The sequence below is a fragment of the Gekko japonicus genome, unplaced genomic scaffold, assembly GCF_001447785.1.
Source record: "Gekko japonicus isolate JY-2015 unplaced genomic scaffold, Gekko_japonicus_V1.1 scaffold362, whole genome shotgun sequence".
NCBI classification, from domain to species: Eukaryota; Metazoa; Chordata; class Lepidosauria; order Squamata; family Gekkonidae; genus Gekko; species Gekko japonicus.
In genome coordinates this window covers 81699-94688 of record NW_015160220.1, presented here as the reverse complement: position 1 = coordinate 94688, position 12990 = coordinate 81699, and the positions used below count along the sequence as shown (strand labels likewise).

The 12990-nt window shown below is 41.9% G+C and overlaps 1 protein-coding gene across 1 annotated transcript in view; it reads right to left on the bottom strand.

The window, feature by feature from the left end:
* ANK2 (ankyrin 2, neuronal) overlaps window positions 1–12990 on the bottom strand; it is a 180017-nt gene that overhangs the window by 118055 nt on the left and 48972 nt on the right. The window contains exons 5-7 of the mRNA XM_015411007.1: window positions 8567–8665; window positions 5080–5265; window positions 521–619 (exon numbers count right to left, since the gene is read on the bottom strand). Of these exons, the coding sequence (XP_015266493.1) occupies window positions 521–619; window positions 5080–5265; window positions 8567–8665 (384 nt within the window). The remainder of the gene's footprint in view (window positions 1–520; window positions 620–5079; window positions 5266–8566; window positions 8666–12990) is intronic.

Genomic DNA, 12990 nt, shown 5'->3' with positions numbered 1-12990 from the left:
TGCAAAGCCATTTAATACATGTAGCTAGCTAGATAACTATGTAGCTATTGAAACAATAACCCATGCTCAGAGAACTCAGTTCAGTTGTGTATGTATGCAGGTCTGGATTGACTACATGTAGTCTTTTCAAACAACAGGTAACTGTGTTCATCTTTTTGGCTGGGAAATGGGACTAAATCCAGTTCCCTGTTCCTCATCTTTAGCAGCAGACCAATGCTATTAACAACTTATAAGCAGGGTTTTTGTGTACTACTCCAGCGACCTCTGGTGACTCCTAGGGGCAGGAGGACATTCAGAGAAGTGGCTTGATAGCCTGCCTCTGGCCTCCTGGTCCTGGTATTCTCTGGAGGTCTCCCATCCAAATACTTGCCGGGGTCAGCCCTGCTTAGCTTGCGAGATCTGGCTTGCCTGGGCTATCTAAGTCAAGGCCATTCTGTTTCTTAATTTACACATTTAAAGAAACAAATCAACCTGTTCACTTCACTGTCCATTCCACCTATGAAAAGAAAACTCTCCATACCCTTGCTGTGAAATCCACAACAGCTCCTCGGTTGAGTAGAAGCGTTGCCACATTAACATTTCCGTAGTGTGCTGCTATGTGCAAAGGTGTGAAGCCACTCTGTAAAAATGAAAGAGTCCTAATCAGGAACATCAGGTTCTGATGTTCACCTTTAAAAAGCTGGTGCCACATTAATCCAAAGCATTATTTTTTCTCAAGTCAACTTACTAGTAAAGTAGAAGAATGAATTGTATCTTTTTTCAACAACAGATAGACAAAAACACTATTTTTACCGCTTAATTATTTAATATAGTATTTTTCTTTTCATGATAGCCAAAATATTCGGATGAAAATCCCCAAATGTATTTGTTCTTGGCCTTGCTACAGAGACAAACTATGCAGATGTTTATGACTCTACTACCTTAATATTGTGCTTTTGATCAATAATCACTTGCTTTTGTAGATCTTCCATTGCACAGTTTAAGTACTGCTCTGGAAAGAACAGCAGCGTCTTTCCATGCCTTATTCCAAGTATAACCAAGCATATTAGAATAAATGGAACAGTGCAAAGATCACAAAATAAGATATGTAATTGCATTCAAATGATTTCCATACTTTCTATAAACCACACATAAATGGAATTAAAATAGCTTCCATTTTCCAATGCATTTTTGGCAGTCCCCCCACACAAGACCTGAACAGCCTTTTCAAAAAGCTTCAGAAAGATACGTAGACCCTGAGCAAACTCACAGCAAGCCTTAGGAAGCCTTTGCAATCCTTAAACTCAAGCATCAGCTTCGGGGAAACTGCCTGACATGACTGAGCAAAGACTGCCTCATTTATTATTGGTTTTTTAATTCATTTATACCCCCCCTTTTTCTCCAAATAGAAACTCAAAGCAGTTTACAACATTATTATATCCTCTATTTTATCCCCACAAGAACCAACTCTCTGTGAGGAAGGTTAGGCTGAGAGAGAGTGACTGGTCCAAGGTCACCCAGGGAGCTTTCAAGGCAGAATACAGATTTGAACCTGATTCTCCCAAATCCTTGTCCATCACTCTCACCATTATACCACAATGGCATAAAACCGTCTGTAAAAGCTTCCCAAGCCCTTATGACTGTGCATATTAAGAATAATTTACATGTCTCTTTGACAAATAAGCACACCTCTTCCGTTGAACATAGAGATCTTTGGCACGAAAACAGAAGCCCCCTGAAAAACTTAAAAGCTTGCACAGTATGCTCTGCTAATTTAGTTGGTCTCATAAAAGGTATTACATGGATTTTATTCTGAGAAATCAGTTCAGCTCTACTGGTAAAAATTCAGCACTGGCATGACAGCGGTATATGATGCAGGTGGTAACTGTGCTAATGTGTGAACAAAAGGTATACGAGCTGATGTATGGTTTAAACATACATTGCAGCTATGAAGACAACTGCCATTTCTAGGGTGCTGCAATATGGAATTGTCCCCCGTAAATTGTTCCATTGATTTAAGCTGAAAATATTGCTGTAGCTGTTGAAATCCCACAAGTAATTGTAAGGTGGGTACATGAATAAGCCTCTCCAAGTAGCTTATCACTGCAACCTCTATATCTTCACAGCACCTGCTGATAGATGGAAGGAGGCTCTCACAGGCAATCTTAAAGCAGCCCAGCGGACATGCCTCTTTGAAGCACTGGAAGGTCTGGAAGGCTGCATATACTTGAAAGACCATGAAAGATCTCGGTAATCAATTGACAGACAGGACACATTGCCTCTCAAGTAGCTGAGATCTGGAATGCCTTCTCCTATTTTGACCTCTGTATTTCTTACTCTATTTCAGACATGACGACACATCATAGTTATAACTTGTTCAGACAACTAATGAAACCATAGCTGGAGAGCAGATGCCAAAACAGAACTTCCATCAGTGGTAGGTTGGAGAATGTCTAACAAATCACAGTTTGGACAAACTGCAGTTTCTTATTACATAAGAATCATCAAACCATAATTTCAGTTGACACACCTCCCTTTGGGGGATAGCAATTTGGGACTGTGGTGGGAGCTGGCCAAAGTTTGAGTCCACTGGACTCAAACTTTGTTCTGCTGCTTCAGACCAACACAGCTACCCACCTGAATTGTAACTCAACGACTGGTGTTATCTAGAAAAGGACAACATAGAGCATTTCCCCTAACTGTTTATTTGAAAATTCCCACTCTGACAATTGGGGTTCTCCAGGTTTTTGTTATTATTGGGCATTGGCTGGGAGCCAAATGACACTCACCTAGTTATCAGGAGTTGTCTAATGGTCCGTGTGTCTGCACTTAACATTATGTCATCACTATCTCAAGATGAAACATAAAATTGTTTTGAGAAATCACAGACAGCAAACAGTTAACTTTGCTTCTGACAAATTGTACTGACCAATTTGTGACTGCATTGATTGGCAGCTCAGTTCCAACATACAATGAACAACAAACCTACAACCACGCTTCAGATCTGCATCTGTGAAGACGGGTTAATATTACAATAGTTTGCACTGTACTTAGAAATGCTTCTATGCGCCAATCCTATTTCCAGCTCCCATTTCCTTTTAGCTGAAATGCTTTGAGACCATCTCAAGACAATATATATTTCTTCCATCAGTACATACTTAGAAATGACATATGATTCAGTTTGAATTGCCAATGGTACTAAAGACTAAGCAATTATCCTTAAGGATATGGGGGGGGGTTGTAATAGGTTAAAAAATATTGTTTGTGGTACCTCAGTTGTCCTATTCACCATCATCTGTTGCAGCATGTTTTGGAAAAAAGAGGAAAGATATTACAGATTGGCAAGAGGACAGAGAACTAAGCTGTTCACTGGAATGAATTATTTTGTTGTTATGGAAAAAAGCCTGACAAGCATGAGTTAAGTTTTATATTGAACATATGCAACCCACATTTCCCATGGGTCACAAACCAGTATCCTACTCACTAGCAATTCCACTTCAGTGCTTGTTTTATATTGAGAGATTGTTAGCCAAATTGCCTTGATTCTAATTGATATTTGGGGAAATTAAGGGCAATAGGCAAAATAAGGGAGCAATCACCAGTGTATACAGGGGTCCCGCTTTTTCCCAGCTCACCAGGAATAGACTCAGAGGCACATTTCAATATAAAAAGATTTCCTTTACTGTAGATTTTTCACAAGCATACAATATCACAAACACACTCACAATTATACAGTTCTAAGAAAATTAGATAGAGGAAGATAGCACTTTCGCATTAGCAGGGTGTTTCGTTGAGGGGTAATACAATTACCTGTCCACAACAGGATGGAACGATCCTTAGGAAAAAATGAGGGAGACTATAGGGAAATGGGGTTAGGCCAGCAAAGACACGTGGATAGACTCTTGGGTAGCTAATCCAGAGCCAATGAGATACGTAGGGGTTAGTTGCGAGAGGGAGCAAGAGAGAGTAAACATAGCTGAGTGCCCTCTTTTAAGAGGGGGGCCTGGGGGGTTGGGCCAGGCAGGTCACATGTCTTGGCCCACCTCCTTCTAGTCCATCCCAAAAACATCCTATTGGGGCAGGGTTTAGGGGGAGGAGATTAAGGGAATGGACAATATTGAGATCTAGCAACTTTGGGCTGAGCAGTAGCACCTGAAGGGATTATGACTCATGCGGCCAGAGTCTTTGTCATTAAGATTCTGTGACTGTCTTCTGCCTGTCGCCTTTCAGCTAGGTGAGACTCTGTGGGGGAGGGGAATGTTGCCTGCATGTGTCGGAAGAGGCCTCTCATGGCGTTTGGATTTCTTTGTCTCTGGTCTTCTCTCTGGGTTTACAGTGCTTCACATGGCTAGGGATCTTACAGCAGACAAGAGGGCAGGTAACTTCCAGGAACCATTGGCACAACATACAGGAAAGCTTTCTGCTTCTGGGTGTGTGTCTAGCTGGCATCCTTTTTGGGTCACCACACAGTTCAGTCCCTATTTGCACATTGCTTGCACAGTCCAGGTTTTATTACTTATGAATTTTGTCCATAAGAGCACAATAGCAACAAGGAAGGGCAACAAGATGATCCAATTTTCAAAGTTTGAATTTGACATTTTGAACATTTAAACGGTGTTTTCACTGGAGTACATTTTCAAAGTCCGAAAGTGCCCAATCCCCACTGATTTCCAGGGAAAGGTAAACTTAAAACTGCAACATTATTTGTGCCTCTGAAAATCTGCTTCATTTTGTCTTGCAGGTCCACCATGAAGAAAAGAGCTAGTATTGCAGGTACTGGTTTCAGCAACCATTATCATAGATGGAGTAAGCAAGTATTATTTGCATGAAACTTTTTTGAAGTAATGAAATGGATATGTCGGTCTTAGTGCTACTACTTCATGCATTACACTTTACAGGCATACACATAAGATGTTTTATTTGCACACTGGAAATGTAAAGCATAAATGTGATGAAAATGATGTAAGTACACCCTCGGGGAGCTGTGATTGGCTACAGCTCCTTGGCAAGTGACAAACCTGGATAATACACTAAAGACCCCCTGAGGCACCCACCTGGGCTACATACATCCCAGCACCATCAAGAAGAATGAATTTTTACCTTGGACTGAACATCAGCATTGTGATCATTCTGGAGCAGAAGCGCGGCTGATTTGGTGTCATCTTTCCTGGCAGCAATGTGCAATGCAGGCAACCGTACTTTACCCTTGGTATCATTCTCCAGGAGGATAGCCACTGCCTGATTGTGCCCTTGCTGCAGCGCAACTGCTAGGGGAGTGAAGCCATCCTGTTGCAGCAGAAAGACAATGCTCTACATGAAGCCAGAATCAAAACAACCCTTTCCAAATAGCCAAGAGCCCCCACAAAAAGTATATCAATGCATCTACGTACTTATTAGTCTCTGAGACAGAAATGGAATTTTCCACACCCATATCCAAACTCTGTTTATTTCAGCATGCTGAGGCCTATCTCCAAATACATATGATGCCACATTTCACATCAGAATAATTTCAGATATTCTTCAGATATTAAACTCTGTCCTATTAATTTTGAGAACAACTGGCAATTGGAGACACAGCTGGCACTTCAAGACTGGTATTATACTAGGCTGAGAAAAGGCTTAGCATACAAGTATAACAGAATATATCAGAAAGATATTGCAGATTTTGAATTTCTCTACCAAGAAAAAAAAAATTCCTTTAATATTTAGGTTGGGAAAAATAATTCTAGAAGTTCATGGGAAGATACAGGACAATGTCTGCCACATATTTTGTTAGTCTTTAAAGGTGCTACTGCACTCTTGCTCTTTTCTAATGTCTGCTAAAAGATTTTGAAAGATTTTCTGTAGCCACACTCCAAGGAATTATATTAGATATGTGTGGTTTAAATTCCCCCCAGATAGGATTCTGGGTGGACCTGCTTAGGACTGCTTGAGACAGGAAACTAGGAGCTCAGAGGGTAGCTAGGAGAGGGTAGCTCAGAGAACAGAGAACACAACCTAGGAGTGGCCGGCAGGTTGGGAGAAGGGGAGCTAATTAAAAAAACCTCAAGGTCCATTGTGGAACCTCATTCTTTGCATGCTATAGAAACGTACAGATGAACTTTTAGGGAAATAGCCTTCCCTTTGCTTTAGGCTTCTCAACTTGAAGTTTAACTATTTTGCACGTAGACCTTAAAGTTTTTCGAACGTTATCTTTGGAGGTGTCCAGCCACAAGTACCCGGAAAGTATTTTCTGCTTCAGTACACACTACAATAAACCCATGGTTCATCATAGCATATACAGAAAATGCACATGGTGCCAATTTCAGACCAAATGGTGACTGTGCTTACTGGAAGGATTGTGGCTAGTATGTGCTTCTGGTACGCATATCTGGATACCCCCAATCTGAAAAAGTCACTTTATATGTCAGGACAGACCCTAAGACCTAGGAATCCTAGTGCAAGGCTCCATATGTGCCCCCGTTTCAAATGCAGTCTGGAATGGTGAAAAATAGGAAGAGAGTCCTCCAGAGACAGAGAAATTATGCACTTCTTTAACTGTGATGATTATTGTTGGTACCTTTGCCCTGAAAAGTCATGTCACCAGTTTAAAGTACAATAAGAGAATCCCTTAGAGTTAATATTGGAAGCATATATGACTAGGATATTATTCTCAAATGAGACCCAATTATAGTGTGAAATAACTTTATTAGATGAAATTAGACTACACCTTTATATTAACACGCTACAGATAAAGACAAACTGTGGGCTTTAAGACTGTCCCATGAATCATTTGCAAATTCTGTTTTTCCCAGTTGCTTAGCAACCACCTAGGATTTCATACTATAGCAATGCTGCAATTGTAACATGATCTCAATGCATCCCAGCAACAGAAAGGATTATTTTAGGAAGCATCATCAAATGCAATAGTATCCACTGAATGAAAGGGTAGCGAAACAGCTGCTAACAAAAGGCGAGCTTGGCTTAAGTGCAACTAAATAAATGCCATACCATTTTGAATACCCTGTGGAGGGTTAGTTCAATACCAAGGAAGGTGTCAAATGCAAGTACTGACCAGGGACCACTTCTCATTACACAACAGACAAAAATGGAAGAGCATTATGGACATTTACTGAATGTTTCCATGAATAAGCTGTGGTCCATTTTTATTGATAGGCTTCAGAATATTTTGTAGTACAAAAATAATAACTGGGGGGAAATTGACATGTTAAGTTAGTTAGGTTCCATAGTTCATAAACTGTACCTTGAATTTAGCCTGAAAGGCAACTGGGATCCAATGCAAGTGATGGAGTATTTTCAATTAGCAATAATAACTAGGTGACATCTCCATGTAGAGCTTGCTTGAGGCATCTTTCTAACCACTGTTCTGAACTAGTTGGTCATCTTTCCTGATCTAGCATGGTTCTTCTTATGTATTTATGCTGATGAAGTCTTTCTCAAGCAGACCATTATTCTACAACAGCTGAAGCTGTAACAGTTGTCTTCAGGATGTGTTCCAGGTATTGGGGCCCTCAGCAAAATGCCTTCTGGTGATTCCCTAATAATAGATCCCACACACCCCATCTTCAGGTAGCTTCTCCACTGCTTACTCACTGTCCTCTATGCCCCATTTCCTCCTTGGTCCTTCAGTTCACTCACCACCACAAGAAAGTAAGAGAATACAGGGAGAAGCAATAGAGCAAGTACATAGTCAGGGCCGGGGGACAACAGAGCAAGTACATGGCTAGCAACCCCAGATGCCAACAAAAAGGAGGAGTCACTAAGTGCTCAGAAGAGCAAATGAGAAGCCACAAGCAGCCTCTGCTGTTTCTCTTGTTCCCTGATAGAGAGGACAATTTCCACACAGCTCAGGAAATGAAGTGCAGTGGTTGACCTGCCCACCAGCCTTTCCACTGATGGTAGCAACAAGGGAAGAGAGACCCCAACCAAGAGGCCCTGCTTTGGGCCTTGCTGGTTATAAAGGAAGCCTGTTGGGGGTCAGTGCTGGATTCTCAAATCTGTAGGTAACTGTGGATCCTCCGACAGATTTAGCACTATTATCAACTGCTCAAGGGTGTTGAAACCAACACAGTTTGTTCTATTCAAACTATTACTGTAGATTTTTATTTATTTTATTTATGGCATTTTTATGCTACTTCTCCAGGGGACTTATCAAAAGCTGCTAAGAAAATTAAATACAATAAAAGCATAAAACATTCTCAATTAAAATCCAGCATTAAAAACCAATCAGAGAATAAAAACAGCTAATTAAGCAGCTTAAAATGAACACCAATGTTCGGCCTAAAACACACTATTAAATGGTGGTAAAAGATCAATCAATTAACTGAAAGCATGAGTAAAAAGAAACATTTTGGCCCGGGGCCTGAAAGCAAGTACAGTAGTGAGTCTCAAGGGAAGGTAATAATCAGGGGAGGTGCCACTACTTTAGAAACCCTGTCTTAATTAATGAGTGCTGGGAAACATCCCGGTTCGTTGCCCCTGTCTCCCTGACCAACTCAGTACAATTTAGTCTTAATCTGTTCTTTTCATAAAGCTATGACCACTTCTATAATCCTTTGCTTCATTTCACAAAATCTGAGTAATGTACCTCAGTAGCAGTGCTCTGGTTGGCTCCATTTTCCAGAAGATATTTCACCACTTCAATGTGGTTTTCTTGAGCTGCCATGTATAAAGGAGTGAAGCCATTCTGGAGGGAAACAAGAAAAATGTTGTACTGGGGTTACAGTACATACACCAAAGATACATATTCAAAAGCAAATTTGAGTGGCAGTGAAAAAAATAATAATGCCATTTACCAAAACATAAACAAACATAAATGCAGAACGCAAGAAAAGAAGCCAACTGTTGTCCTGAAAACATCATCAATAATAAAGTTCTGCTATTTGAAGTGATCATAGAATCATAAAATAGAATCATAGAATGTTAGAGTTGGAAGGGACCTTGCAGGTCATCTAGTCCAACCCCATGCACTCTGCAGGAGCATAGCTGAAAGATAGCCCTACATACCTACAACATACCCAAAAGATGGTCATCCAGCCTCCGCTTGAAAACGTTCAGCGAAGGAGCATCCACCACCTCCTGAGGCAGTCCGTTCCACTGCTCAACCACTATTACAGTTAGGAAGTTTCTCCTGACATTTAGCCGGTAACGACTCCCTTGTAATTTCCACCCAATAGATCTAGTCTTGCAATCCGGAGCAAGAGAGAATAGATCTGCTCCATCTTCTACATGACAGCTCTTCAAATACTTGAAGACTGCAATCATGTCCCTTCTAAGCCTTCTCTTTCCCAGGCTAAACATACCCAACTCTGGCCCTGGTCACACGAGAGGTTTTGGGTTGGGAGAGGGACGGATCGGGGGCGCAGCAAACGGGCGCGATCCCACCGCAACATCTGGGAAGCGTTGCGCGCCTGTCCCCGATCCGGCCCTTCCGCCCAAAACCCCGCAGCAAAAATAAACCACCTACCTGGGTGGTTCATCCAGAAAGGCCTCATCAAGGCCGGCCGTGGGATCGCCGGCGCGTCCTTTCGCCAGCGTTGTTTTTCCTGCCGTGTGGCAGGGACCTCTTTCAGCCTTTCCTCATAAGACTTGAATTCCAACCCTCTCACCATCCTGGTTGCCCTCTTCTGGACACGCTCGAGCTTGTCAACATCCTTCCTAAAATGTGGTGCCAAAACTGGACACAGTACTCCAGGTGAGGCCTGACCATAGTAGAATAGAGTGGAACTACCACCTCCCGTGATCTGGACACAATGCTTCTGTTAATGCATCCTAAGACTGCATTAGCTTTCTTCACAGCCACATCGCACTGCAGGCTCATGTTTAGCCTGTGATCCACCAGAACACCTAGATCCCTTTCACATGTGCTGCTGTCAAGCCAAGTCTCTCCCATTCTATATCCGTGCCTTTGATTTTTTGTACCTAAGTGTAGGACTTTGTACCTAAGTGTAGGACTTTGCACTTATCTCTATTGAAATTCATACTCCAGGAACTCCATCATACTCCAGGAAATTCATACTCCAGGATGTGCTAAGCCAGAGAGTTCTGGGTTTTCCCAGAGAGTTCTGGGTTTTCCCAGAATGGCATCACACCATCAGTCATGGCTACCCCCCAGTCACCCACTATTTACCAGGCTGGACATGGCAAACGTATTTCAGGTATCTCCAACCTGAAATAACTCCAGGCAGTCACTGTTTACTCTTTGGAGGCACTGTTTACTTTTTTACCCCCATGGGGAAAACAGTGGCTCCCCAGCACCAGTTCAGGTATGAGCAGTGGCATAGGAAGAAGGCTTAAGTTCCCTTTCCCCATACACCAGCCCCAACGTAAACTGGGCACCTGGGAATTGAGTTCCAAGCATGTTTGGCCCACAGGAATGAGGTTGACAAATGGGGGACAGGAGGGCTTTGTAATAGCTAGGTAGGCCCTAACTCATGTTCCTGGAGTACAGTTTGAAGGCATGTGATACAAAAACCTGCTGGAACTAAGCAGGTTTAACTCTGGGTAGTGCCCAGATGGGATACCTTCGCAGAACCCTAGGGTATAGTGATCAGGTAGGTCCTTATGGGAGTAGGCAGTTCTTAAAGTATACTAGCTGCAATCCATATATGCCCTTCCAAAATCAGCTTTTAGCCACACAAGGTTTAGTGTGATATGAATTATACTAGTATGTCTAACTGTGCATCAGATATAATTGTGGATGCATTTTTGTAAAAAAATGGAAGATCAGCAGCCAAGACAATATGCACCAGACTGTGTTTTAATTATGTCAAAAATCCCTTTTAATTCACAAAATAGATAAGTTCATTACAATCTCTATTGAAGAAGGAAGATTTATTGTATTGTATTAATGAGAGGGGGGAGAGGAGAGAGAGAGAGAGAGAGAGAGAGAGAGAGAGAGAGAGAGAGAGAGAGAGAATGTCCTGAAGAACCTGGCCTGTAGACACAGTCTTGACAGTTTTACTAGTAACAGCTGACTTTTGCACTTTTTTAAAAAAATTCTTCCATAATGCTCCACTGGTATCAAGAAGGATGGAATTAAGGACAAAAGTAAATCTAGCAAGCAGAAATACTCATGCTTGTCTCAACTGACAGAACAAGAGCAAAGGAAATAAATAATTTTGAAGGATTAACTTAATACATTCTTAGAGAAGACCCTAAAGAAATTGCTAGGAGACCTTTTGATCTGACTTTTAAATGAATTTCTTTCAGCCAGTTTTCCTAGTAGAGTGTGCATTGTATATAACATACAAATTAGTGAAGATGGGCCATTATAAAGCTCACATCAATGTTACTTAGATAGTTAAGTGTCTGTGACAATCAATTTCCTTATTCCTGATTATAATGAGAGGCTTCTGACAACAACTTGCTACAATCTGGAAGTTCCTGCTGTTCATGGATAGATCTATCCATCTACTTACAGACCTACACCAAACATGCACTGTATTGATTTTCCATTGTTCACTTTCTAAGTGGAAAGCTCCTCAGTTAGTTAAACAAACAGAAAAGGAGGAATGAGAAATGTATTGACTTATTTATTTTAACTTCCATTTCAACCACAGTTTTCCAGACCGGGGGGGGGGGGGGGGCAAAGAAAAAAACAACAACCAAAATGTTAATTTTGCAACCAATAAAACATTAATTAAAAATATTCAACAGCATTAGTAGCCCAGCAGGATTAAAACAACTAGAGTTCAGGATCACAGGAGAAGGAGACAGAAAACTACACTCTCAAACATAATAAACAATTCAATTAAAAAGACATGTTTTCACGTAAAATGTACAAGCTAGGTACCAGGGGAATACTTGAGAGAGAGTATTCCACAATTTGAGTCCCACGACAGAAAAGACCTTGTCTCTGTAACTTTGTCTGGGGTGATGGAGTTATAGAGCAAGGTCTCTGTGAATGTTCTCTACCGCTCGGAGCAACTAGTCCTTCATGTTCTCCAGAAGCAGACCATTGTGAATTTGAAAGGTCATCACTAGCACTTTGAATTGGGCCCAGAAAGGAATTAGCAACCAATGCAGTTATTCTAAAACTGTGGAGATACCTTGTTAATTAGTTAAATATGTTTTTATTTGTTTTTAAATCATCATTAACAACAATGAACATCAAAAGCATTAAGCAACAACAAGAGATAAGGATCAAGTCGCATCAAAAGCCTATTATGTAACAGTAAAAACTATTTTAACTATTTATTTATTTATTTCTTCAATTTATACCCCGCCCTCCCTGCGATGCGGGCTCAGGGCGGCTTACATGGAGGCAAACGACATTATAAAACATATATAAAACATATATAAAACCATTTAAAATCCCAAAAGTACAAAAACAATTTTAACAAGTTATTGACTAAAGTGCTCTAGGTGTTCAACATGATGTTTCACAGATGGCGTATTTCAACTATTCAGCAGCATCTGCTCCAGGGAAACGCTGATGTTCCCTCATCCAGGGCCAGGTAAAGATGGAGTAATGGTGATGGTAGTGGCAGCTCCTCCTCATACGCCTGGTGGAAGAGCTCCATCTTACAGGCCCTGCGGAACTGCACAAAGTCCCGCAGGGCCCAGATCTCCTCCGGGAGCTCGGTCCACCAGGTAGGAGCCGCCACCGAGAAAGCCCTGGCCCTGGTAGCGGCCAGCCTGGCCTCTTTGGGGCCTGGGATTGCCAGGAGATGTTGGGTCCCGGACCGAAGTGCTCACGGGGGAACATATGAGAAAAGGCGGTCCCTTAGGTAAGCTGGCCCCAGACCATGTAGGGCTTTAAAGGTAAGAACCAGCACTTTGAAATGAATCCGGTATGCTATTGGCAGCCAGTGCAGCGCTTTCAGCACAGGCTGGATGTGGTCCCTTCTAGGAAGACCCATCAACAGCCTGGCCGCAGCATTCTGCACTAGCTGCAGCTTCCGGATTTGCGACAAAGGCAGCCCCATGTAGAGAGCGTTACAGTAGTCTAGCCTCGAGGTGACCGTCGCATGGATCACTGTGGCCAAGTCACTGCGGTCGAGGAAGGGG